This window comes from Sinohyriopsis cumingii, chromosome 10 (assembly GCF_028554795.1).
Source record: "Sinohyriopsis cumingii isolate HCF-2022 chromosome 10, ASM2855479v2, whole genome shotgun sequence".
NCBI lineage: Eukaryota > Metazoa > Mollusca > Bivalvia > Unionida > Unionidae > Sinohyriopsis > Sinohyriopsis cumingii.
Window position 1 is genome coordinate 34,812,480 of NC_142970.1, and position 25,952 is coordinate 34,838,431.

Sequence of the window (25,952 nt, forward strand, 5' to 3'; positions counted from 1 at the left end):
CTGGCTGGCCAGCATGGCTCTCGATGAAGAGACAGTACTAAATGCCGGAACCACTGAATACACCAGGTCACCAATTCTAGCAGAAAGCTGGTCACTGATTACCTTATTTCAGCTGATTGGAGTCACAAGGGCAGCATCTCATCCTCCTTGCTAAAATCTATGATAGTTTAACTTTACTGTCTTGAGCAGCAGTAGGGGGTGGAGGGCATTCTGAAGTGGCCACCACCCAATATATTTCTTCAACTGCAGCTTTAAAGCTGAACCCAGTCTGTTCCATAGTTGGATCTGAATATGATTGAGCTGACAGAGCTTCATCAACCACTGAAGGAGAAAACCCAATGTTGATACATGTATAAGCATCCAACAGAGTAGTAGTAAAAGTTGTCAAGATGGCCACAGTGGTGACCGTATTGAATATCAGATCAGCACCATTTTCATTTAGGATTAACTAGACAATATAAGAAGTGCTTTTGTGAAAATCTTATGTTGATAGAACTCTTTATTCAGGAACAGTATTAACAAGATTTCAAGATGGTTACTGTGGTGGCCATATTTAGACATCAGATCAGCATCATTTTCATTTAGGACCAACAAGAAATCACAAGAAACCTTCTAGATGTCATAAAGAGATCTGCAGTGAAAAGCTCATGCTATGACCATTCAGTAAGGAGAAGCAATAGCAAGGTTTCAAAATGGCCTCTGAGGTGGCCATAATAGATGTCCAAGTGACAAAATATTTCATCAACACAAACTATACAACAGGATGAATGTGCTTGTTTAATGGCAATCCTCCAAGTAGTTTAGGAATAATGATAACAAACTTGTCCTGATGGACAAATAATCATTATTAAGCTCTCCTGGCCTATGACAAATAGAGCTACAAATTACCATTTTAAAAACGTTCACACATATTACAATCACATGTAAGATTATTTTTGAAATACATTGTGTGCCTAAAATCAGCCCTTACTGCACCTGGTCCTTTAAAATTCTTCAGGCCAGGATTCTCTCTGCTTGGTTGAAACTGGATGAATGCTTTCTGAGAAGCTGAAAATAGCAAATGTTGATGGACACAGTGGATTAAACAAAATCAACACAGCATAAGTTCACTTATTAGAATTGTACCTACTCTTCATCTAAGATATGTATGCTCTCAGTAAGGGAAACTTCTAATAATCATGAATTATTTATAGCAAGAAAGCAGCTTTTTCAGTTATAAGTTTACTTGTCCTTTTGGCTAAACATAAACATACATCCATTTATAATAAACCTGAAAACAACACGTCCCTACATTCCTTACAGACTACAGGTGGAAATGTACAAATTATCATCATACATATATTGGGTGTATTGATAAAGTTTTCAAGAGTGAATTAGAATGTAGAAATTGGACTGAAATTATTGACTTTATTGATCGTCTCAAAAGCTTTTTATAACCCTTACTCCATATAACAAAATAAATTTCAAAACCAAGGATAGGTCCACACATTAACCCATTAATTAAATAGATAAAGGACTTTGCATATAATTTTATCCTCATTTATATATTGCTGAGTCTATCAAGGTATTTATGGTCACATATATCTAAAAGGGTGTTCACGCTGATATATCCATTGATGACTTTATGAAGGTATTGTTTTTAGATCTTTGTGTAACCGGTTGAGTCTTTAGACTCTTCTGGCTCACTATTAATCTCTGATGTTTGCAAATTTTGGCTTGTAACTTCCATCACCACAGCTAGCTCTGTGTGGGTGGAAAGCAAGATACTGTAGTCATTCTCCATTATCAGAGCTGGCATATCAACATGGCTTCTCCGAAGATCCATTTCTCCTGACCTCTGGTTAGAACCTGGTAATGCTTGTTTAAATGTGATGGTAGCCTGATTTTCATGCCCATTTTCTGATAGGTTTTTGTTTTGTGTATATTCTGTGGAATGAATACTACTCATATCATTACCGAAAGGTACACTTCCTATATCATCTACAATGTAGTCATCAATTAGATGTTTGTCAACCACATCTTGATCTAATGGTGACTGATATTGAACTGGTATGATAAAAACAGTGCCTGCATCAGAATTTTTCTTAGTATCTACAATATTAACCTCCATGATGTTTTCTGGTTTCATTACGGCCATATCTGGTACAAGCAAACCAGAGGTCTCTGCTTTGGAAAGTACATTTCCATTTAACATGGATGAATTGTCTAAGGAATTATTACTGTAAGAGTACTGGTCTACACTGGGCATATTTGCATCTGTGAGTGAAGTTCTCTGCAATTTCACTCCATCTGATGACACCTTGCCTAAGTACTCTTTCTTCCCTTTTCTTGGCTCCTTTTCCTCAGATTTTGGCCGGTGAGTTCGGAGATGGACATTCAGATTACCTCGTTGCTTGAACCCTTTTCCACAAACCTGAAGTTTACAGTAAATGCAAATCAGATGTACTAAATGAAGGCAATAATACTCTAAAAGGCCAAAGAATCAGCCCCTCCCCCATGATGATATTGATTTCAGTTTAGGGACTGATATCACCTATTCATTAAAACATGTAGAAGTCTGCAGACACTATTGGCTGCACACATCAGTGTACATTTTATACACTTACCAGTATTTCTCACAGCTGTGGAGCTACCATTGCCTGACAGGTTCTTTTGGTGGCATGTACATTATATTTCTGGAGCAAATCCTATGTTTGGTGACCCTCTATCCTGTGGCCATTTTGAATTTTGCACTTGCTATGGACGACACCAGTTACCGGAATGTATCTAAGGTACACATATATGCAGGTTTGTTCCAGAAAGATTTGAGGCAGCAGAATTGCATATTTTAATGAACAGGTCACATCAGACCCACATATTGTCCATCAGTATCAACACAGATTTGGGGGTTTGATTTATCGGACTAACACTCTATATGCAAATGAGATGTATTAAATGAAGACAATCATACACTCTATATGCAAATCAGCTGTACTATATCAAGATAATCATGAAATAGATTTGTGTTTGTAAAACCTGTAAACCAAAAGTTCAAGCAAAGAAATATTAAAACTTGGATGATCATTTAAAAAATGGTGTGCAAGTAAAATCAATCATCTGCTTATGCTTAAAAACAAGCATACTAAAAGCTTAAAAGATGTGTTTTCAATCTAAATTTCCTATAATGGCCTAAAAATCTAATTTAATCAATTACACATGTCAGAATACAAAATATCTATCAGATTTCAATGGTCAACCTCAAGTGGTATTTGCTTCAGTATGCTCAAGAAAAAATATTAGTCCAAAACTGTGTAAAACAATTTACACAACTTACAAATTGATGTGCTGTCCTGAAAATCAGGTCATCTACCAATGTCAACTATTTTCATGCTGCAGCAAAAGATCACAGGTTTCCAGCAACCTATATCTGGTGCTGAAGACATTTAATGTTGTAGTGGTGAAGTGAATTTTTGTGTTTATCTTTTCTGAAAGTTCAGCACATGATAAAAAGATTACTGCAACAGAGTAAGTGTCCAGGGAAACTATGATACTGGTGTACAGTGCAAACAACAAATAAAGATGGCAAATCAGTCCAAGCAAATACGAGTCTCTCATCTTTTTTAGCACTACTGATGCATTATGTGCTATTTTCTTTGACCCTTTACAAGGTTTTGTCCCCTGCTCTTGGGGTCTGAGGTGCACTACTGCCGAATTTGAGCCATGGATAATTATGAACCTAATGTGGCTTAAAATTTGTCTGTCTTTTACTTTTGTCACGATTGACATTTTTCTTATCTGAATCTAGCTTGTTACCTTCTTTGATAAAATAGTTTAGTAAGCTCATTTTATCCACATAATAAAGAACATCTAGCCTGACAACTACTACTGAAGTGTCTGTAACATACATTGTCATTTAAATGTAAACAGACTGAGCACTAAAGAGACATTTAGTCATTTAAATATAAACATACTGAGCATTAAAGAGACATTTAGTCATTTAAATGTAAACATACTGAGCCTTAAATATACATTTTGTTATTTAAATATAAACAGACTGAGCCTTAAACATACATTTTTTGTCATTTAAATGTAAACAGACTGAGCCTTAAACATACATTTTGTCATTTAAATGTAAACAGACTGAGCCTTAAACATGCATTTTGTCATTTAAATATAAACAGACTGAGCCTTAAACATATTTTTTGTCATTTAAATATAAACAGACTGAGCCTTAAACATACATTTTGTCATTTAGATATAAACAAACTGAGCCTTAGCATACTCTTTTGCAAGTGGACATTTTATCCTCTGTACAGTGATATAAATATTTCAAGAATCATTACTGTCATTTAAACCGTTCATAAAGGAAACCAACACTAATGTCAGAAAAATTTGTGCAATAACATCACTGCACTGACTTACTTGGTGGAAATGAAGGGGTGATCTGCATGTGAGTATCTGTTAAATGACAACAATATAACAAGACTGCTTAAAACAGTAATTCTACCCACACTGCTTTGCTAAAAATATTCTGGCCAATAACTGAGCTGCTATTCCCAATATGCTATCAAGCAATACTCTGAATGAAAATGCACAAAAAAAATTATCAATGAACACCAAGCTAGAATTTTACGAATAAGTGACTTCAACTTTTGGACAGAACGGGAAGAAGTGAGAGCTAAACGGATAAGTGGGAGCAAAGCACGATACACATCCATTCAGAATTTTGATAAAAAGACTTCTTTTAAAAATGGCCAACATAGTGGATATACTGGATGTTGGATGAGCATAAGTTTCTGACAAAAATAAATTTTCAAACCCATTGTCATGTAATGTGTAAAGAAACCCCACATCAGTTTCACTATCCATTCTCAATTTGCTATAACCTGATTTTCAAAATGGCAACCATAACTGCCATACTGGATGTTACTGTAGGCTGCATAGCAATAACACTTTTAAGATGGATGCCATGGTAATCAGACTGGCACCATTTTCATTCAGGACCGACTAGACATTGCAAGAATTCTTTTCATAAATGTTATTATATCCATCCATCCAGAAGTACAATGTGACCCCACTATCACACAGGGAGCCATATAACCCAACCATGTTACAGACTGAACTGTGTTATAAGCAACCAGGTCAATTAGCTGAAAAAAAAATGATGCATGAACCCAAAATTTCTGGGAAGTGGGGGTGTAATAAAAGCAGGCACACAATTCTGAGCAGAAATGTGTGCTTCAATGGCACAGTTACCCTCTTAAATCAATGCACATCAAATGAGAAATATTCCTGTAGTGAAAATGGGTTGCATATTTTACTTTATCTGAGAATAATGCACTGGTACATGAACACAGTTAATATATACATGTCTAGTGTATAGCATGAATAGAGTGTCAACACTGTGTACCCACCTGCAAATATCATCATTTTCATTGAATCAACATTTCAAGTAATTCCATCGAAAATATGTACACACACATAGATTTAAAATATTCAGTAATTTGTCATAGGGTCATTATGTGTCTGAATTCAATAGCACAATTACATAACGATTGATGAAGCAGATTTACTTTTCAGTACGTCCCAAGGTCAATAAATGAATTTCATACTGCTAAGTTTACACATCTGCAAATCATATTACTTTGTTTTTTTGAAAAACTCATTGATTTTCAGCTACTTTCTGTTGCTGTCATGTTTGCTCTTGGCAAAGTCAATTATGTTCCTCAAATGATGAATTTGAACACAGTCAATATCTTGTATCTCCATCCATCTTAAAGCACACTCTAAGCTTTCAGCTGCTTCTGTAGCTGATGTTGATTCACCTCAGGTGTGTCATCCTCGCTGTCATTATCAGAAGCATCACCACTGGTGTTATTTAAATTTTAACATAATATTCTGAATAATTTCTGCATCCAAAGCATGCTCTACAACTGGGCAGTCATTATAAAAAGTGAGCCATTTATTAACACTACCATGTGACTACATCAGCTTCCCAAATGGCCTCTCAGCCTCGGACATATCCTTCTCCACACATCCATCAAATCATCATCATCTCTAATACTGAGCTGTTATCCTGAGTAATTATAAATGCTGCCCCCAGTCCTTTCTTCCAGCATTTCTCAATGCAGCTAGGTATAATGGCATCACAGGATTTGCCACCGAGGTACATTACCTCTTGCAGATTTAGACTGTAGTATCACCAAGACTACGGTTTCATCGCAACCTTTTTCACAAGTTCTCTTCTATAGTTCTATTTAAAAACTGATAGTATGCCCTGGTCCAGTAGCAGAATCCAGGAAGTTGTATTCTTCAGGAGGAAGCTGGCTTTTGTTTTCCCATTCTTATCTGACTGTGGGTGGGTGTGCAGGGCAGTTGTCCAGTAATAACAATGTCTTCGGTTCCATCTTCCAATTACTCAGGTGGGATCGAACTGCTGGTATGAATTCATTTTGAAACCATTTTTCACACAAAGCAGCTGTCAGCCGTGCATTTTTTTTGTAGTATCATATGAAAATAGTACGGTATTTGTATTCAAATGATGGAAGCACCTAGGCAACTTGAATAAGTCAGTGTGAAATTTTTCAGCTTGTGCCTTTACAATAGGCACTCCTTCAGCCCTAGTCTGCACAAACTGCTGATATATGGCTGCATCAAGTTGGGTGTCTCCTGCTAGTCTGGCTTTTCTTTTTGTCAGCCTTCACGTTCATGAATATTTATAACCATCTTTCTTAGTTTTGCTTCTTCCCCTCTTCCATCCTCAGACTGTCAACTTATTAATAATAATAATAATAATAATACTTTATTTATAAATAATGTTTTATTCACACCTAAATCTCCAGCAAACTGTGATTAATACCAGATTTAAGGCTTCTATCTTCTCTTTAAAAGTAAAATCTTTACATTTCCAATTATCCATTCTAAATGTCCACTAATTAACACACTACAGCAAAAATAATTCTCAATCAACAATGGGGGCATATTTGTAGGGAATGGATGACATTATTCTCTGGTCAACTGATCAAGTCTAAGAAAGCCGCCAAGCCACATACACATGTTAGCAGCTTTCATTTTTTGTTTGTTTTATAACTCATTACCTCATAACAAGTTTAGCTCAGACTGTGATGATCATCAATGCATTTAAATTAACTGATTTATAAATTCAGGTGAGAATCTTTTATCAGCCACCACATTGTTTGTTGCCTGGTTGTCCAAGCTGTTTAAAGAACAAACATATGTCAGATATTGTTTGAGCAACAATTTATACAGAATGCATTCTAGACAACCACAAAGAAGACCTAATGGCTTCATTGCTCTTAGATCAGTAATAGTAAGATTAACATTTATGAGCTGACAACTTTCAACAATAAACTAAGATCAAAGTTTTTTCAAAAAGCCCTGCAAACGGCTCAGATACGCATATTCCCAATGTTTTTGGGAGCAGAAAACTAATTGGTTAAATTTAAAATTTTAGGAGCCACACTACATTCGTTTTATACCTGAATTTATATGTGATGTCTTCTCCAAAATGATAATAAACCTTTTATGCATTTTTAAGAAGAAATGTTTTCTGTGTACGAGAATAATCCATGTATATGAAATTTCAGGAGCCGCATCACAATCATCTTATATTCAAATATTTATATACAATCTCTTCTCCAAAATGACAACAAGTTTTTTGCACTATTTTTCTTACTTATAAGAACCTTTTTTTGCTTGCGAGGTTATACGTGTACTACGTATATGAAATTTCAGGAGCCATGCTATGATCATGTTATATCCAAATTTGTTATAAAGAAGCATGTTATAGCATGGTCACACTGTATCAAGAACAAGTATTTCCACCAATGCAGCCAAACTGGAAGCCTGAGGAGAACCATTTTCATTTATGACAAACTTGGCATTATAATGAGGGTCTCAGTGAAAACCCGTATCAATATGATTATCCACTCAGTAATAACAATATTTTCAAGATGGATACCATTACAGTGACATTAGACATCCGACTGGCACCAATTATTAAGGAAAACTACATGTTGATATGACCAAGATGGCTGCCATGGTGACCATATTCAATGTCTAAAAGGTACCATTTTCCTTGAAGACAAATGAGACCATGAATTAATATTTCTGAAAAGTTCAATTTATCCTCCCAGTGGTTTAGGAGTAGCAATAACAATATTGCCCTACTGGACATATGATCAATGAAAAGCCATCACAAAGCTTTCCTGGTCAATGTCCATTTGAGTTAAAAATGATTACTCCCATATCGATTATCACACAATTTTGTGAGTTGGGAACTCCCCTCATGAAACGAGAAAACATGATGAATGAATGAAATCAAAATACAAAGTTACTTATGCATACATGATACATTTATGCCTTTCAAGCATTCTCTGCACACACAAATATATCAAAGAATGATGCCCAGAACTATTTCATACCTGACAAGTGAAAGGATAATCCCCATCATGTATCCGAACATGAATATTGTAATGACTTCTTTGGTAAAACTGTTTTCGACAAATGTCACATGTAAATCTTGGCTGGTTTAGGTCATGTTGGCTCCTCATATGTACAGTCAGATTTCCCCGTTGTTTAAATGCTCTATCACAAATAGGGCAAGTGAAGGGGTTCTCACCTGTGTGAATTCGGAGATGAATTAGTAAGTGACTTCTCTGCATGAATGTCTGGTCACAGTGATCACATCTATGTGCAGTCTGTGTGCCAACATGAACCTTTCTGTGCATGGTGAGATGGCCCTTATGAGTGAAGGTCTTGTTGCAGAAGTTACATTTCAGACTGTCGACATTAGTATATCTGACCAAATCTGGAATTACAGAGAACTTCTTATGGCATCCTTCACATCTGGGAGATGGCTTTTCTTTGATTGCAGAATTAATTTTTGTATGAGCTTCCAAACCACTGGAACATGTGAACTCCTCTTTACAAACATTACACTCGATTTTATTTAGTACATCATCTTTACAAGAGGTATTTATGTGTCGACCTAAGGTAACTGCACTTGTAAAATTATTACTACATACTTCATACATATACTGTTTACAGCTCTTTTTCTTTTCAACACATTTTTCAGGTTTATTTGATGAATCAGGTTTTTCAAGCTGGGTCCTTTTCTCAGTTTTTTTCTTACATCGTGTATTAGAAGCTGACATTTTTGTTTTACCTGTATCTAATTTGGCATCTCCATCTTTGGATAGACTCCCTGATAAGACTGAAGACTGCAGATCTGTTTCTGGGGACATGTGTGCTAATTTTACCATAGCAGTCAAAGACTTTGACCTTTTTGCTGATAGTGAAGAGCTTTTTTCTGGTACTGCTTTATCACAACCATGTTCGTCTTTACCAATGGTGACCCCTCTTGATGCCTGTCCATTTGTCTCCTCTTCCTTCACTGTACCTAAACTTTCCTTCCAAAGATAAAGTCTGGACATTAACTCATTTTTATCCTCATCCATGGTTACCTGACCTGTCTCTTTGTTCTGTATTTGGATGGTCTCCTCAATACCAGAAGATGCCAATGTCTGATCAGAATTCTTGTCAATTTTGGGGTGTGCCTCCGACATCATCTGATTCAAGAAAGCCTTGATACTACTCTGAAAAATACAATTACAAGTCTCTAAAGACCTAATCAAACACACTTCTATTTCAAATAATGTATCGTGAAACCTGCTTATAATGGATACAGAAGTAACCATACAATTTAGTCCATTATGGACAAGTGTACTACATACAATAGCGAAATACATGTTGCTGACCTTGAAGGGAATAAAGCTCTTCCAGAGGAAAAGGTTCTCCATGAATTTAAGGTAAGACTATTTCTTCCCTTTAACCCTTGACTGTTGAAACCATCTCTGACATTCTTCACCAATAACAAAATTTTCAAATTTGCTATTGTCATATTTTATGTCAGGCTGACACCATTCTCACTAAAGGTAAAGTAGACATCATCAGAAGTCTTTTGATCAAAACCCCATGTCATACAGATCATCTGTTCAGAGGGACTAGTGACGGCAATATTTTCAAGACAGCCATCATGGCAAATATATTGATTGTATCAATGGCACCATTTTCATTTTGGACCAACAAAGTATGATAAGAAGTCTATTATGTAAATCACCATCTTGATATAGTCATCCATTTGTGATGAGTAGAGATAATATATTTTCAAGATAGCCACCACGATGACCATACTGCAGAACCAATCTGACGTACTATCTCATGTAGGACCAATCTGACACACGATCTCATGTAGGACCAATCTGACATCATAAGATCTCTTCTCATGAAAACCCTATGTCAAAATGACTTTTCATTCAAGAGACGTAGCAAAAACAAGATTTATAAGATTGCCACGTATTGGACATCAGATCAGTACCAGTTTAATTTAGGATCAACAAAACAAAACCAAAGTCTTTTAGTGAAACCCCAATGTAATATGAGAAGATTTTCAAGCACATAATTATGACCGCCATGCTAAATCTCAGATTGGCAACACATCTCAGGCTAAATCTCAGATTGGCAATATATTCATAAAGGCACAACTAGACAACATAAAAAGTCTTCTAGTGAAAACCCCATGTCAGTATACCTTTCCATTCAGGAGAAGTAGAAAAACAAAATTATCAATATAGCTGCTGTGGTGGCCATACTAGATGCCCCAGATGCACTATCAGTTGGACAGCAGACGATCTCATATGCTCTTCTGGACTATGATCAGTAGAGCTAAAAGCTGTCAAGTAAAAGTGATCAAGAAAAAATAGAAATATGTGTCTGAAACAGTCTATCATTGATGTAATAAACCTACTGAGTTATAATGCAATGAAAATGTTAAAATTAAAAACAATAATAATAATAAGAACTTTGTATAGCACCTAATCTTTAGAAGCTCTAAGCGTTTTACAACAATAGACAACACCTATAACATAAAAAACATATAATGATATGATTACAAAAACAAACATCATGAAATTAGAAAACATAAAAAACATGCTGAGAATATTTATGGTAGGAAACTTTATTAGGTCTTTAAGTTTGTTCTTGCAGTCAGAATAAGTGAGTTTTGAGAGCACTCCTGAATGGGATCAGTGTCTTTGTGTCTAAGTTCAGTGGGCAATTCATTCCACGTTGCTGGGCCCTGGTATGCAAAAGAACGCTGTCCATATGACTTTGTTTTCATAGTGGGAATAATGAGTATATGATTGTCAGAAGAGGAGTATCTTGCTGGTGTGTACACATGAGTGAGGTCGGATAGGTATGTTGGACTAGAGTCCGACAGTGAAACGTAGCACAGAGAACAAATTTTGTGTTTGATTTTGGATCGAATGGATAGCCAGTGTAGGGTACAGAGCAGCGGGTAGGTGTGCTCTGATCGTGGTACTCTAAGTATGATCCGAGCAGCAGTGTTTTGAACTTTTTGAAGTTTCTGGAGCAGATACTGAGATGAACCAGACATAATTGTGTTACAATAGTCCAGTCTTGAAAGTACTAATGAACACACAAGTGTTTTAGTGGCATCAACTGAAAGATATTTGCAAATTGAGCTGATGTGTCTCAGCTCAAGATATGCAGCCTTGCATATGTTCATGAGATGTTGGTGCAGTGTGAGAGTACTGTCCAGAGTAACACCTAGGTTTCGTAATGATTGTGTTAATTTAATGTTGGTGTTGCTGATATTTATTGTTGTGATGTGAATGAGAAAGTCTTTGTGTTGTGATCAGAATGGCCTCAGTTTTATCATCATTCATATGCAGCTTGTTACATGTCATCCATGATTTCACATCAGAAATGCACCTCTCTACACCTTGGATGGTAGCATCAACTTCAGTTGAATGGCTAGATTTGTATATTTGGGTGTCATCAGCGTACAACTGGTGAGACACTGGATGATGTTCTATGACACTTGAGAGCGGCTGAGTGTATAGATTGAAGAGAATAGGTCCAAGAATGGATCCCTGTGGAACACCACAACATAGATCAAGTGGGCTGGAGTGTAGTCCATCTGTAGACACAATTTGTGTCCTGTTGACCAAGTCGGACTTGAACCACAGTAAGGCTGTATCATGAATGCCAAATATATGCTGGAGACAGTGAAGTAATATATCATGGTATATTGTGTCAAATGCTGCAGACAAATCAAGGAGGGTGAGGACTGTAATCTTTCCGCTATCCAAAGCAGAGAAAATGTCATTAGCTACTTTTAGAAGAGTAGTTTCAGTACTGTGGCATGGGCAATATGCAGATTGTACATTGCTAAAAAGACTGAATTCAGCTGAGATGCAAGCTAGGATAGAACAACCTTTCTAAGATTTTTTTTATATCAATGGGAGATTAGAAACTGGGCGGAAGTTCTTTAAATCGTTATGGTCTAGTGTGGTTTCTTCAGCAGAGGCTTTACAATGGCAGTTTTGAAAAATGATGGGACTTCACCTGATGAGAGAGAGGTATTAATAACATCAGTTTGTGACGGCAATACTGGATCTAAGCACTCAAGCAGCAGTGATGTTGGAATTGGATCAAGTTCACATTACTTTGGTGCACTCTTCATCAGGATTGTATGTACAAAATCCAAAGAGACAGGTTCAAATGCTGCTAATGCTTGCTGCTCAAATTCTGTATCCCAACTGTATGGTGATGACGAGCCATATGAAATTGGGTTGTCAAGCTTATTTCTAATGGTTTGTACTTTGTCACGGAAGAAATTTGCAAACATGTCCAGAAGGTTGACTGGAGAGAAGGTAGTTGGAAGTGGTGTAGATTTTTTCCTTGACATTAGCTTGTTAGTAATCTCGAAGAGCTCTTTGCAGCTGAAACTTTCCATGATCTTAGTAGTGTAGTGGGCTGATTTCGCTGCATGGACTATATTTGTAACTTTCTTCTTAGCGGCTTCATAGATCTGCTTATGAATAGCGAGTCTGGTGGAGAGCCAAAGCTTCTCAGCTTTACAGAGGTCTCTTTTGAATTGATACTCTGCACTTGGTAGCTGGGGCATGTTTGTCGAGCAATGAACGCAGGCAGTTATCAAGCTGATCTGCTGTAGGAGGTAAGCAGGTTGTTAGGTTTGCTTGGATATTATGCATTAGTTTGGTTCTATTTATCATATGGAGGTTTCTCTTAGTAGCAGATAAAGGTGGAGGGTTAGGTACTGATATGTCAAGATGGCATATAATGCAGAGGTGATCTGATGCAAGTTCATGGGATACCAGGGAGGAATGTAGAATGTTATCATCAGGTCTATGAAGAATCCAGTCTAAAATGTGACCATGTTTATGGGTGGGTTGGTTAACTGACTGACTGAGGTTAAAAACATTAATGGAATCTAGGAGTTTTGATGTCTTTGGGATTCCGGGACAGTCAAAGTGAAAGTTGAAATCTCCAAGAATAATCAGGTTGCCACCTATCGAATTTCCATACTCCAGGAGATTCGGAAACTGCTCCAAAAAGAGAGATTCAGTCAGCTTGTTTTTTCTACTAGGAGGAGGGTGGTATAAAAAATGGAAAAAATAGTCAAAGAAAGTTAATTATAACTGATTACAGAAATTCATAATCAAATGCTTGGTCATATAGCCTTCCTGAACAAGTAGTAGTGTTAGGAAAAATACATTGAAATTTGTTCAGGAAGGCTATATGACCAAGCATTTAATTACTAGAAGACTTTTTATGCTGTCTAGTTGGGCCTTAATGAATATGATGCCAGTCTGAGATTAACCTGGTCTACATAATTTGAGCTCCTTGGACTGTGACAAGTGCAATTTTTCATGATGTGTGATTCCTTGAATGATTGTAGAAATAGAAATGTTTCTTATACATTGCCTACAGCTGAAATGGAAGTTTTTCATTCTGGCATACCAAATGTGTGCAATATCACTGGTGCCAAACAGCAATCTTTAGCAGTCGTCTGTTACTGATGTAATGGAGGTCAACTTAATCCAATGTAAAGTGCAATGTTTCCACTCAATAAACAACCTAATCTGCAACAATGTAAATAAAATGATCTTTGAAATCTTTAATCAAATTATCTTTTATGCTTTCAATTATCTGGTTTCATTTAACTTAGGTAAGTGATTCCTTTGACCTCATATGATGATATAAACTGTTTGAATAAAATTCTTCCACCATTCACATGATGCACAATAAGTCTTCATACAGAAAATATGCAGATAGTGCTGTTTTCATTATGTCACTAATAAAACATACTTCAGGAGAGAAAAATCTGTTGCTTCCAATTACAGCTTGATGTTGGGCAAGCAATTTTCCCAATGAGATAGCCCAGTCTGGCAATCAGAAATGTTATCTTTTTTAAAATGATCAATATAAAATTAAAAATGGAATTGTTAGTATTTTCCAGTGGCAATAATTACTTTTTCCTTCTGAGTGCCTTAAATATCTTCATACAATTTCATAGTTAAGTGTTGGATGATTGCTATTGGTAACAGGCCACATTCACATGATGGCTACTCACTATCTGCTGAAGTTATCAGCCCATACTACCAGCCACACTGGATGAACAATTACAGAAAAAAGATGTCTTTTGTTAGCACACCGATATACAGTAGTGGTATCCCTCAAATTTGGCTTTACACAAGATCAAATAGAAACATTAACTGTCAGCTACAAAGCAACACTTCATTATGTTTGCATATGGATTTTTTTAACTATAATAAAACCTGGAAGTAAAATAAAGTTGTCAGTTATAACTTATAACAATAATAGCTGTTACTTTTGAATATGGACTTAATGTTTTCATTAAATGGAGAAACAATACAATTCTCTTGTTTGGAAGATATCCTAGGGTGCACACAAAAAATTCTGAACATAGCTGATATCCCAATTATCTCCTGCAATTGCAGTAAACAAGACAATAAAGCAAGTTATTTTATTCAATCTGGTATTTGTTTCATCCTTGTGTCCTCTCTATTACACACTGCAGTTTAAAATAGTGAAAAAAATTTACAAGTGTGAATATGACCTAAATAAAATTAGTTTATTGATAGCAAACTCACAAGAATAAAGGCTTACACGGTACATGTTATGTAGACAAGAATAACCTGCTTACACTGTACATGTGATTTGGACAAGAATAAACTGCTTTTACAGTAGATGTAATTTAGATAAGAATAAACTGCTTACACTGTACATGTGATCTGGACGAGAATAAACTGCTTACACTGTACATGTGATTTGGCCAAGAATAAACTGCTTACATGGTAGATGCCATTTAGACAAGAATAAACTGCTTACACTGTACATGTGATTTGGACAAGAATAAACTGCTTACACAGTAGATGTCATTTAGACAAGAACAAACTGCTTATAAGGTAGATGTCATTCAAACAAGAATAATCTGCTTACACTGTAGATGTCATTTAGACCAGAATAAACTGCTTACATTGTAGATGTCATTTAGACCAGAATAAAATGCTTACAGTGTAGATGTCATTTACACCAGAATAAAATGCTTTACACTGTAGATGTAATTTAGACAAGAATTAACTGCTTACACTGTAGATGTCATTTAGACAATAAACTGCTTACACTGCAGATGTCATTTAGACCAGAATAAACTGCTTACATTGTAGATGTCATTTAGACCAGAAGAAAATGCTTACAGTGTAGATGTCATTTACACCAGAATAAAATGCTTACACTGTAGATGTAATTTAGACAAGAATTAACTGCTTACACTGTAGATGTCATTTAGACAATAAACTGCTTACACTGCAGATGTCATTTAGACCAGAATAAACTGCTTACACTGTAGATGTCATGTAGACAATAAACTGCTTACACTGCAGATGTCATTTAGACCAGAATAAACTGCTTACACTGTAGATGTCATGTAGACAATAAACTGCTTACACTGCAGATGTCATTTAGACCAGAATAAACTGCTTACACTGCAGATGTCATGTAGACAATAAACTGTTTACACTGTAGATGTCATTTAGACAATAAACTGCTTACACTGCAGATGTCATGTAGACAATAAACTGTTTACACTGTAGATGTCATTTAGACAATAAACTGCTTACACTGTAGATGTCATGTAGACAATAAACTGTTTACACTGTAGATGTCATTTAACCAAAAATAAACTTCTTGCACGGTACATCTAATTGAGACAAGAACAAACTGTTTAAACTGTAGATATCATTTAGACAAGAATCAGCTACTTACACGGTAGATGTCATTTAGACAAGAATAAACTGCTTACACTGTAGATGTCATTTAGACAAGAATAAACTGCTTACACTGTAAATTTAATCTAGACTAGAATAAACTGCTTACACTGTATATTTAATATAGACAGAATAAACTGCCTACTGTACATTTAATTTAGACAAGAATAAACTGCTTACACAGTAGACATAATTTAAACATGAATAAACTGCTTACACTGTACATTTAATTTAGACAAGAATAAACTGCTTACACGCTTAATGTAATTTAGACAAGAATAAACTGTTTACACTGTACCTGTGATCTACAAAAGAACTAACTGCTTACACTGTATGTGTGATTTGGACAAGAATAAACTGCTTATACGGTATCATAAAGTGCTTAACAGTAAATGGTTCACTGCAAGAAAAGCACTCTGGTGGTTCTTCACCTTTTAGCATGTGGGAGTGGGTTACATAAATATGTTCAATTCGAATTCTTGCAATGACTACCTCCTCCCTACACATGATTCTGTAGGAAGGAGTCCATTCTCCTAGTGTTGGCTTGATGGCATGAAGTTTATTATTCACTGCATCATTCCATGATGCCTGCCACTTCTGATGTAAAGTCTCTTTGATACTAGGTTTAAAATCAGTCTAAGGTATTTTAAAATCAGATGGTTCACGAGACAGGGCCATTTTAGCAGCGCAATCTGCTTTTTCATTACCTTCAATACCAACATGGCTAGGTAACTAGCAGTATACGATATTGTGGGAGATACTCAACTTAGTATTTTTGACAAGAACATTGGTCAACAATGGGTTCTCCAGTTTTCTATTGTTCTATTGTGTAGTGACTAAGTACTGATAGGGAGTTGGAGAAGATGATGCTGTTTAAAATACGTTTGTTTTCAATATACTGCAGAGCAAGGTCTATTGCTCTGATTTCGGCTGAAAAAATGTATGTCACATTTGGTAAACGAACTTGTGTTGTGTGATTTCCACTAACGAAGGCTGCAGCAGTCTTTTCCTCGTCCTTTGATCAGTCAGTATAAATTCTTGTGTAGTTTTTAAATTCGGTGAGGAGTTCATGGTAAGAGCGGTTGAAGATGGAAGGGTTTGTCTTGGATTTTGTTCCATCCTGTAGCTTAAAAAGTACTTTTGGTTGTTTAAGTAGCCAGGGTGGTGTTTCAGGAATGGACGTTTTCTGAATTTTAAAAAGATCAATTTTTGTACTGTCAAGCCTGGATGATAATCTAATGCCAAAGAAAGTTATGGCGTTTGGTTGATTTTTGTATAAGGCTTTGTATTTAGGTTGAAAAACAGCTGAAAAAGCAGGGTTCAGAGAGTTTTGTTTTAATTTGAGAGCATACTGTGCAGAAAGCATTTCACTACAATATGATAAAGGTGGTTCATTCGCTTCAGCAAGGAGGCTTTTACACGGGAATGTTTTAAATGCTCCCAGAGCAAGTCTTATTCCTTGATGATGAATTGGATCAAGCATTCTCAAATATGACTTTCTGGCTGAACCATAAACAACGCAACCATAATCCAGTTTGGAGCGAATAAACGTTCTATATAAATTGAGGATGATTTTTCTATCAGCACCCCAGTCAGTGTGCTTCTACTTTAAGTAGGTAAAGAGCTTTTAAGCATTTAGCTTTCAAGTTCTTTAGGTGTGGAATAAAAGTCAGTTTTCTGTCAAAGATAATATCTAAAAACATTGTTTCCTCAACAACTGGAATAGGTGTTCCATCCAGCATGAGTTTAGGTTCATTGTGGTGTTGTCTTAACTGACAGAAATGCAAACATACTGTTTTTGATTTCGAGAATTTGAAGCCGTTCGTACTGGCCCAATTTTGAATCTTATATTTATATTTTGCTGTAGTTGTCTTTCAATTGTATGAATGTACTTTGATCGATATATTAGAAAATCATGAATGTATAGTGAGCAATCCACAACAGGAGCCAAACACTTGGTGATGCTATTGATTTTGATGTTGAAAAGCGTCACAGATAAAGTACTGCCCTGGGACACACACATCTCGTGTCATAGGCCTTTTCTAAATCAAAGAAAACTGCTACTAAATGTTCCTTCTTGATAAATGCATTGCAAATAAATATTTTCAGTCTAACCAGATGATCACTGGTGCTCCGGACATATCGAAAGCCACTTTGGAAAGGAGATATTAAATTGTTAGTTTCCAGGTACCAAACAAGCCAAGAATTGAACATTCATTCCATTGTTTTGCAAACACAACTTGTGAGTGCAATAGGTTGATAGTTGCCAGTGTCTGAAGTATCTTTACCTGGTTTGGGAACTAGTATTACTGTTGCTTCTTTCCAGATTTTCGGTACATTACCAGTAATCCACAAATCATTGAAGATTTTCAGAAGAGATGTTAATGATGATTCTGGATGGTGTTTCAAAAACTGGTAATGTATTTCGTCAGGCCCAGCGGATGCATCATGGGCCTTATCTAAAGCCTCCATAAGCTCCAATAGTGAGAACAATTGGTTATTAGTTTCCGAGTTGTTAGATGTGAATTTTAGTCATGACCTTTCTTTTTGAGTTTTTAATCTTCAGAAGGCTTCTGAATAATTCGATGATGAGGAATTTTTAGAGAAACTGTCAGCAAGAATATTTGCTATGTCTCATTTTGAACTAAAATTCTTATTATTAGGTTTCAGATGTCAGAAAGAACTGTGATTTCTCTTTCCGTTTATTTTACGAATAGTGTCCCAAACTTTCTTAATAGAGGAACGAGAGTTTAAAGAAGAAACATATTTCTTCCATGATGCTTGTTTACTTTGATTGTGCATAAAGCTTTGGCCCAGAGAATACGATATGTACTTAAGTTTTCGGGCATCGGACGATTGTTAAAATTTTTCAAACCTTCTCGGCGTTGTCTAATGGCTTCCTTACATTCCTTAGTGAACCAAGGTTTTGAAGCTCGTTTACAGTTTGGTGAGGACTTGGGAATGGATTCTTCTGCAATCTCGGTTAGAAAAGAAGTAAAATCCTGAATAGGGTCATTAACTTTGAAAACTGTATCCTCATTCAGCCTAGTTTGACAGTGTTTCAAACTTAGCCCAGTTGGCCTTCTTAAAATTCCATTGTGGAATTGCATTATCAATTGTAGAGTTAATATTTACAAGGGAGATTGGAAAGTGGTCACTGCTGTGAAGGTCATCAGTGACCTTCCATTTATAGTCTAAAAGCAGCATGTGTATGTACCCGTTCCTGGGTGTAAATATGTCGGTGTTTTTGTTATATAGACACAGATCTTGTCTAGAAATGAAGTCTTCAACTTTGTGACCTCTGTCACTTATATTATTTGATCCCCATAAAATGTTATGGGCATTAAGACCCCGAGTAAAACAAATGGTGCGGGAAGTTGTTGAACAAGATTGTCTAATTCGTTTGGTACTAGGTTAGTGTTTGGTGGTATGTAAATAGAACAAAAGGTAATCACTCAATGTAGAGTGACGCTTACAGCAATGGCTTGCAAATTTGTGTTTAAAGGGACGACGCTATTAGGGGCTCTGTTGTTCACAATAACAGCAACTCCTCCTGAGGCCCTGTCAACATTCTGGGAGTAGGTCTTAAACATAGAGTAGTTAAGTGTGATGTTATCCATATCTTTCAAAAAAGTTTCCTGAAGGCATAGTACTGCAGGATTATGTTTGCTTAAAAGCAGAAGAATATCATGGTAGTTGGCTTTAAGTCCTCGACAGTTCCATTGTATGATGGTGTTCTTCATATATGTTTCAACTGAAGATTGTGGAGCTAGGTTAGACCTTTCCCGGAAGCAATCTGTGAGGCTATTTCTCTGGAGAAAGTACGGGAGTGAATTGTTTGTTGGTAGGTCTGGAGCTACCTTGAGAGCTACCCTGAGGACATGGAGCAGTTTCTTCTGCACTCAAAGTCTATAAACCCATTGTGCAGCTTTATAGGGTCATCAGACCCCTTTTGCTGCCAGTTTTTTTGTGTTTTATTTTTGTTCTTTGGAGACTTAGGTATTGGGGGGTTGTTGAAAGTTGTCTATGTGGAGATTGTGATTTTTTGTGGCTTATAGTGTGGAATGTTAGTAGCTGCTGTTGAATCTGGCTGATCAGTTTGAGTTTGTCCATCCTTGGTTGTCTTTGAACTGGTTTTTACAACAGTTGAGAAGGTTGGGCCATGTAGATGGGTTCGAGATTCAATCATCTTTCTGGCCTCTGGGAAGGGAATGTTTGCCATATATTTTACCATCTGGATCTCCTTCTCTAATTTCCAGGTCTCGCAGTCTTTAGAATTAGCATGGTGAACTCTGCCACAATTTGCACAATGGGGAGTCACGCTGCAGTCTGCTTCTCAATAGCTGCTGTTGAATCTGGCTGATCAGTTTGAGTTTGTCCATCCTTGGTTGTCTTTGAACTGGTTTTTACAACAGTTGAGAAGGTTGGGCCATGTAGATGGGTTCGAGATTCAACCATCTTTCTGGCCTCTGGGAAGGGAATGTTTGCCATATATTTTACCATCTGGATCTCCTTCTCTAATTTCCAGGTCTCGCAGTCTTTAGAATTAGCATGGTGAACTTTGCCACAATTTGCACAATGGGGAGTCACGCTGCAGTCTGCTTCTCAATAGCTGGTTTCTCCACATCAGATGTGACCACACACAGGGCTTCTGGAGCATCTCTCTTCGTGGTGACCGTACTTCTGACACTTAAAACAACATAGAGGGTTTGGAATGCATAGTTCAACTTTAACCTGTAAAAAGCCAACTATTACTACCTTAGGTAGTGTTGGTATGTTAAAGGTAAGTATGATGGTGTTTGTGTCTTGCAACTGAGTACCACATTTGATACAAATCCGTCGAATTGTAGTAACACTTTGATTTCTCATATCCCTCGACAATGTCAGTGTCGCTGACACCAGCGAGGTCTCAGCAGCAAATGACACCTTTGGACAAGTTGAGTGTCAAATGAGCGAAAGTAGTAACTGGAATATCATAGAAAGTCTGAATTTTTCTGATATTCTCAGTTTGCACCTTGCACTCACATTCAACTAGCAAGCTACCCGATTTTAGTTTCTTTACACTTTTTGGCATGCTGACTAGGCCAAGTATAGCCTTTTCGATTATAAATGGAGACAGCGAAGCAATTGGTTTCTGTAAGAGGTTTAGAACGCTTCAGTTGTTTTTTTTTTTGCTTTCCATTGTTTTTGTTTTTTTTAATTCATTGCCCATGTTCACCCACCCACCGTGGAGTCCAATAAGGGGACACATTTCAAGTGTCAGGGATACATAGGTGGCATACTCAGTAAGTAAAGACACCTCCCAATTGACCCGTTAAGCCACCACCTTCTAGGAAGTCTTCTGAGAGTAGGACAAAGGAAAACTAAAGGGTTAGATAGTAGAGGCAACAGTGGTATCAAGAGAGATACAAGGAGAAAGATAAAGAAAGCAAGAAAGTAAATACAGACTTCCTAGGGCTCGGTGTGACCAGCCAATTTGTTGAGATCGGGCACATCCCGACCAACCATCTAGAAGAAATAGAGGCCAAAGTAGTGTACTACATCGGAAAGCCTCTGCTCAACTACCAGGATCATTTCCTCGCCCAACACGGGATGCAACCCATGGTAAACAGGTTGCCTCTACTCAGTCGCCTCTTACGACAAGTAGCGAGGCACGTCGGGCCAATTCTACAACCACGGACCCGCAGGAGGATCATTTAGACAAATAAACTGCTTACACTGTAGATGTTATTTAGACAAGAATAAACTGCTTACACTGTACATTTAATTTAGACAAGAATCAACTGTTACACTGTGCATTTAACTTAGACAAGAATAAACTGTTTACACAATAAATGTAATTTAAACAAGAATAAACTGCTTACATGCTTAATGTAATTTAGACAAGAGTAAACTGTTTACAGTATACCTGTGATCTACACAAGAATTAACTGCTTACACTGTCCGTCTGAGTTGGACAAGAATAAACTGCTTACACAGTAGATGTCATTCAGAAAAGAATAAACTGCTTACAGTTACACTGTAGATGTCATTTACACCAGAATAAATTGCTTACACTGTAGATGTCATTTAGAATAAACTGCTTACATGGAGGATGCAATTTAGCCAAGAATAAACTGCTTACACGGTAGATGTCATTTAGACCAGAATAAACTGCTTACACTGTAGATGTCATTTACACCAGAATAAATTGCTTACAGTGTAGATGTCATTTAGAATAAACTGCTTACACTGTACATGCAATTTAGTCAAGATTAAACTGCTTACACGGTAAATGTAATTTGGACAAGAATAAACTGTTTACACTGTATATGTGATGTAGACAAGAATAAACTGCTTACACTGTACATGTAATGAAGACAAGTATAAACTGGTTACACTGTACATGTGATGAAGACAAGTATAAACTGGTTACACTTTACAAGTAATTCTCTTAGAATGACTTAAGGTCTGCTGCAAAACATGTCTGAAAGTAATTTTAAGGAACAAGTTAGACTGATACATTTCATACATTGTGTTAATAAAAAGAAAGTAACAGGAATGAAAGTTGAGTACCCTGAATATATCCAAATGAAATAAACTGCAAGCAATGGCAGTCATATAACCCTGTTGTTCTCTAGCAGGCATTATTGCATGTTCTTCTAATTTGTTATCATTATGATTAGCAATCATATCATGCAAAATATGAAAATTCAACTTGCCTTTAGTGAAAACCAACTGCACTTTCCTCGAGCAGTAGGAAATCACTTTTAAAATCATATTACTATTTTACAGTCAATAAAGTAAACAACCAACTGGATGTTAATAACATACTTTGATTGATATGTCATTGCCAACTTCACTTCCTAAATTTGGACAAGGCCTGACCTTTAAAAATGATTTCAGGATCTAGCAAACACAATGCAGAGTCTAAGACTACATCATAAATTTTGAAAATGTATAAATTCAGCATATCTGACAAAGCAACCAACTGTTGCCATGTACCAATTGTCACCATGGTTAATTAAATGCAAATTTCAGTGTCCAGTATTTACCAAATGATGCATACTAAGGGTGTAATGATGAAACGATATACCAATTTATCGGTAAATTGCGATTCAAAATGCCCAAAATGGTATATCGCGATACGAGTATAGTAAAACCAGTATATTGTTTTCTTCTTTCTTCAGCAACATTAGCCCATCTGGAACTAGCTTTGAGAACACCAATGTCCCTTATTATGCTTTACATAGTTACCAAAATGACGGATTCTGTGTATGAGCTAGTGAAGAACCCAAGAGCAAAGAGTCCTGTTTGGAATCATTTTTCACTAATAAGGGAGTTTAGCACTAATACAATTGACAAAACTGTTGCTGTGTGTAATATGTTCAAACTTAAATCAAGCATGCAGGCAGTACGACAAACCTCTCGACTCATTTACAGCATCACCATCCATCAGTACTTTCCATGAGTACTGTGCAACAGAGTGACACAACCTCTCATGCAACAGCCAAAGGTTCCATTAAAAGTGTACATATTGTTTCAGATCGACAACCAAAGATTGTGGATATGCTAGTTGCACTGACTAAATACAAATCTTCAACACCAAGGTCCACAGCTATCACTTGTGCCATTGCTAGTTTGATCGTTCACGATTTGCAGCCATACAGTGTTGTATAAAACAAAGGATTTTTAAACATGGCATCAGTGCTTGATCCATATGTTGTGCCATCTTGACAGGTCTTCTCTGAGAAAATTATCCCAGATATGTATTTACAAGTCATGGAAGACATAAAAGCATGCTTGCACTTAGCATCTAAAGTTGCATTAACAGCTGACAGTTGGACTTCCAGTGCAATGGAATCATATGTTACAGTAACTGCATGTTTTATTTCTCTTGAATGGAAACTTCAGAGTTATGTGATACAAACACTCGCTCTACCTGAGAGTCACACAGGTGCAAATATTGCTGCAGTTCTGTTGTCAGCTGTTAATGAATGGGGAATTCCATCCAATCCTCCACCAGTAACTGACAATGCTTCAAACATGGCTGTCAGCATCAGAAGCAGGATGTAACCCACATTTTGGTTGCTATGCACACACTTTAAATTTAGCTGCCGAGGAAGGCCTGAAAATCAATGTTAGCAGACTTCTTGGCAGGATCAGAAGATGGTTTCATTTTCTTCTTCATTTTTTATTAAATGCAAGGAAACTGCTAATTATTTCAGTATAAAATATGCCAAATCAACATTCAAGTCATAAATGCTATCAAGGACCAATACTTATTGATACATATCAAAATACAGACATGCCATATTGTAATATATTGAAATACATTGTTTCCTGGCAATACTCACCCCTAATGCATACTACACTTCTGGGTTCTGTTGTTCCTAATGTTTGCAAAGATTTAATTGTTTTCAAATATGCAATGAAAAAAATTATTTAGACTAAAAGTTTCATGACAATAATAATGTCCTCATTACTAGTTTAGAATTATTTAAGTCTTCAAACCGGATGTCTTGAATTTTTGCTGCCTTCAAAGGAATGGAGTTCTTAGTGGCCTGTCAACGTGTGTATGTGTGTGTGCGAGAGAGAGAGAGAACAAGAACGAGAGATCTACTGCACGTCATAATCGACATCAAGATGATCCATGAACTCATATGGGCTTGAGATAATTAACACTATACAATTTACATACTTTTTGCGTTTCACAAAATGAGATCATTAATAAAAGTTCCTAAGCACTCGTTGTTAGTAATGTGGATAAAATACCATCTGTTCTTTAATAACCTCCACGCCGTTATTTCCTACCTGGGGAGTAGCCTAATTTTTAATTGAATTGATAAGTTGTTTTGTTTTTTTTTCTAGTTAACTCCTATTCTGATAAACAGGAGCAACTATCGTATCATAATTCAAACAAAGAAATTTAGCTTTAACTAATGACAGAATATCTCCGAAATGATGCTAACTTTTCATTTTATTGTACTACACATCTCACGCGGCTCCGTGAGATTTCTGTCTACGAGAGTTAGTCTGGTTCCCAGACAAATTGAATTTATAAACTGGTTCCCAGCTCTGCTTTCGTTAACATTCTGTACGTCAATGAACTACATACTATTTTAAATATAAAACTAATTCATTTGTATAAACAGGGACGGGTCAGTAGGGAGGGAGGCGGAGTACTAAGACGTAAATAATATACGTCTTACATTATAGGACTAGCGCAAACTCACTTCCATTTATAACGTTACGTCTTGTTTCAGGAATTCAGCAGCCATGACATGATTTATAGAAATTCGTCTCATAGAGGAAGTTCCCATAGAAATTTTGGGTGTTACATTAACTACTTATATATCAAGAAATATTTATCAAAAGACCTCTGAAAATATGTCAGTGCAATACAAAAAGGGCAGAACATCACAGGATGATTGTCGTTTTAGATTTTTCTTTTAGGTAACTGATAATTTTTGCAGTAATTTTTTTTTTTTGGTGGGGGGGGCAAAACTTGATGGGCTTGTTAATTTTCGTATATAGGCTACAGCAATTTTACAGCACATGCTAATTCCGCCTCCCTCATGGGGGGGGGGGGGGGCAGTGAGACGGAGCACTAAAACGTAAATAATATACGTCTTACATTATAGGACTAGCGCAAACTCACTTCCATTTATAACGTTACATCTTCTTTCAGGAATTCGGCAACTGATGACATGATTTATAGAAATTCGTCTCATAAAGGAAGTTCCCATAGAAATTTTGGATGTTACATCAACTACTTATATATCAAGATATATT

The 25,952-nt window shown here is 36.4% G+C and overlaps 1 protein-coding gene across 4 annotated transcripts; it reads right to left on the reverse strand.

Annotated features, from left to right (window-relative positions):
• Positions 1-1,393: 1,393 nt before the first annotated feature.
• On the reverse strand, positions 1,394-25,183 carry LOC149789864 (uncharacterized). Of its 4 annotated transcripts, none has more exons than XM_089971855.1 (3): positions 25,130-25,183; positions 8,424-9,596; positions 1,394-2,413 (listed from the first exon to the last, which is right to left on the reverse strand). In XM_089971855.1, exons 2-3 carry the CDS (start codon positions 9,567-9,569, stop codon positions 1,640-1,642), a joined length of 1,920 nt encoding a protein of 639 aa, XP_089827981.1. In that variant the 5' UTR covers positions 9,570-9,596; positions 25,130-25,183; the 3' UTR covers positions 1,394-1,639. The 4 variants fall into 4 exon arrangements, with proteins under 4 accessions (XP_089827981.1, XP_089827980.1, XP_089827979.1 ...); XM_089971854.1 differs by having other exon boundaries at positions 24,972-25,163; XM_089971853.1 differs by having other exon boundaries at positions 24,933-25,163.
• Between the last annotated feature and the right edge of the window lie 769 nt (positions 25,184-25,952).

Bases quoted from the DNA above. Each gene is read 5' to 3' on its own strand.
- LOC149789864 (XM_089971853.1), bottom strand. The intron at 2,414-8,423 runs GTATGAAATAGT...TGTAAACTTCAG, and splicing joins ATTATCCTTTCACTTGTCAG to GTTTGTGGAAAAGGGTTCAA.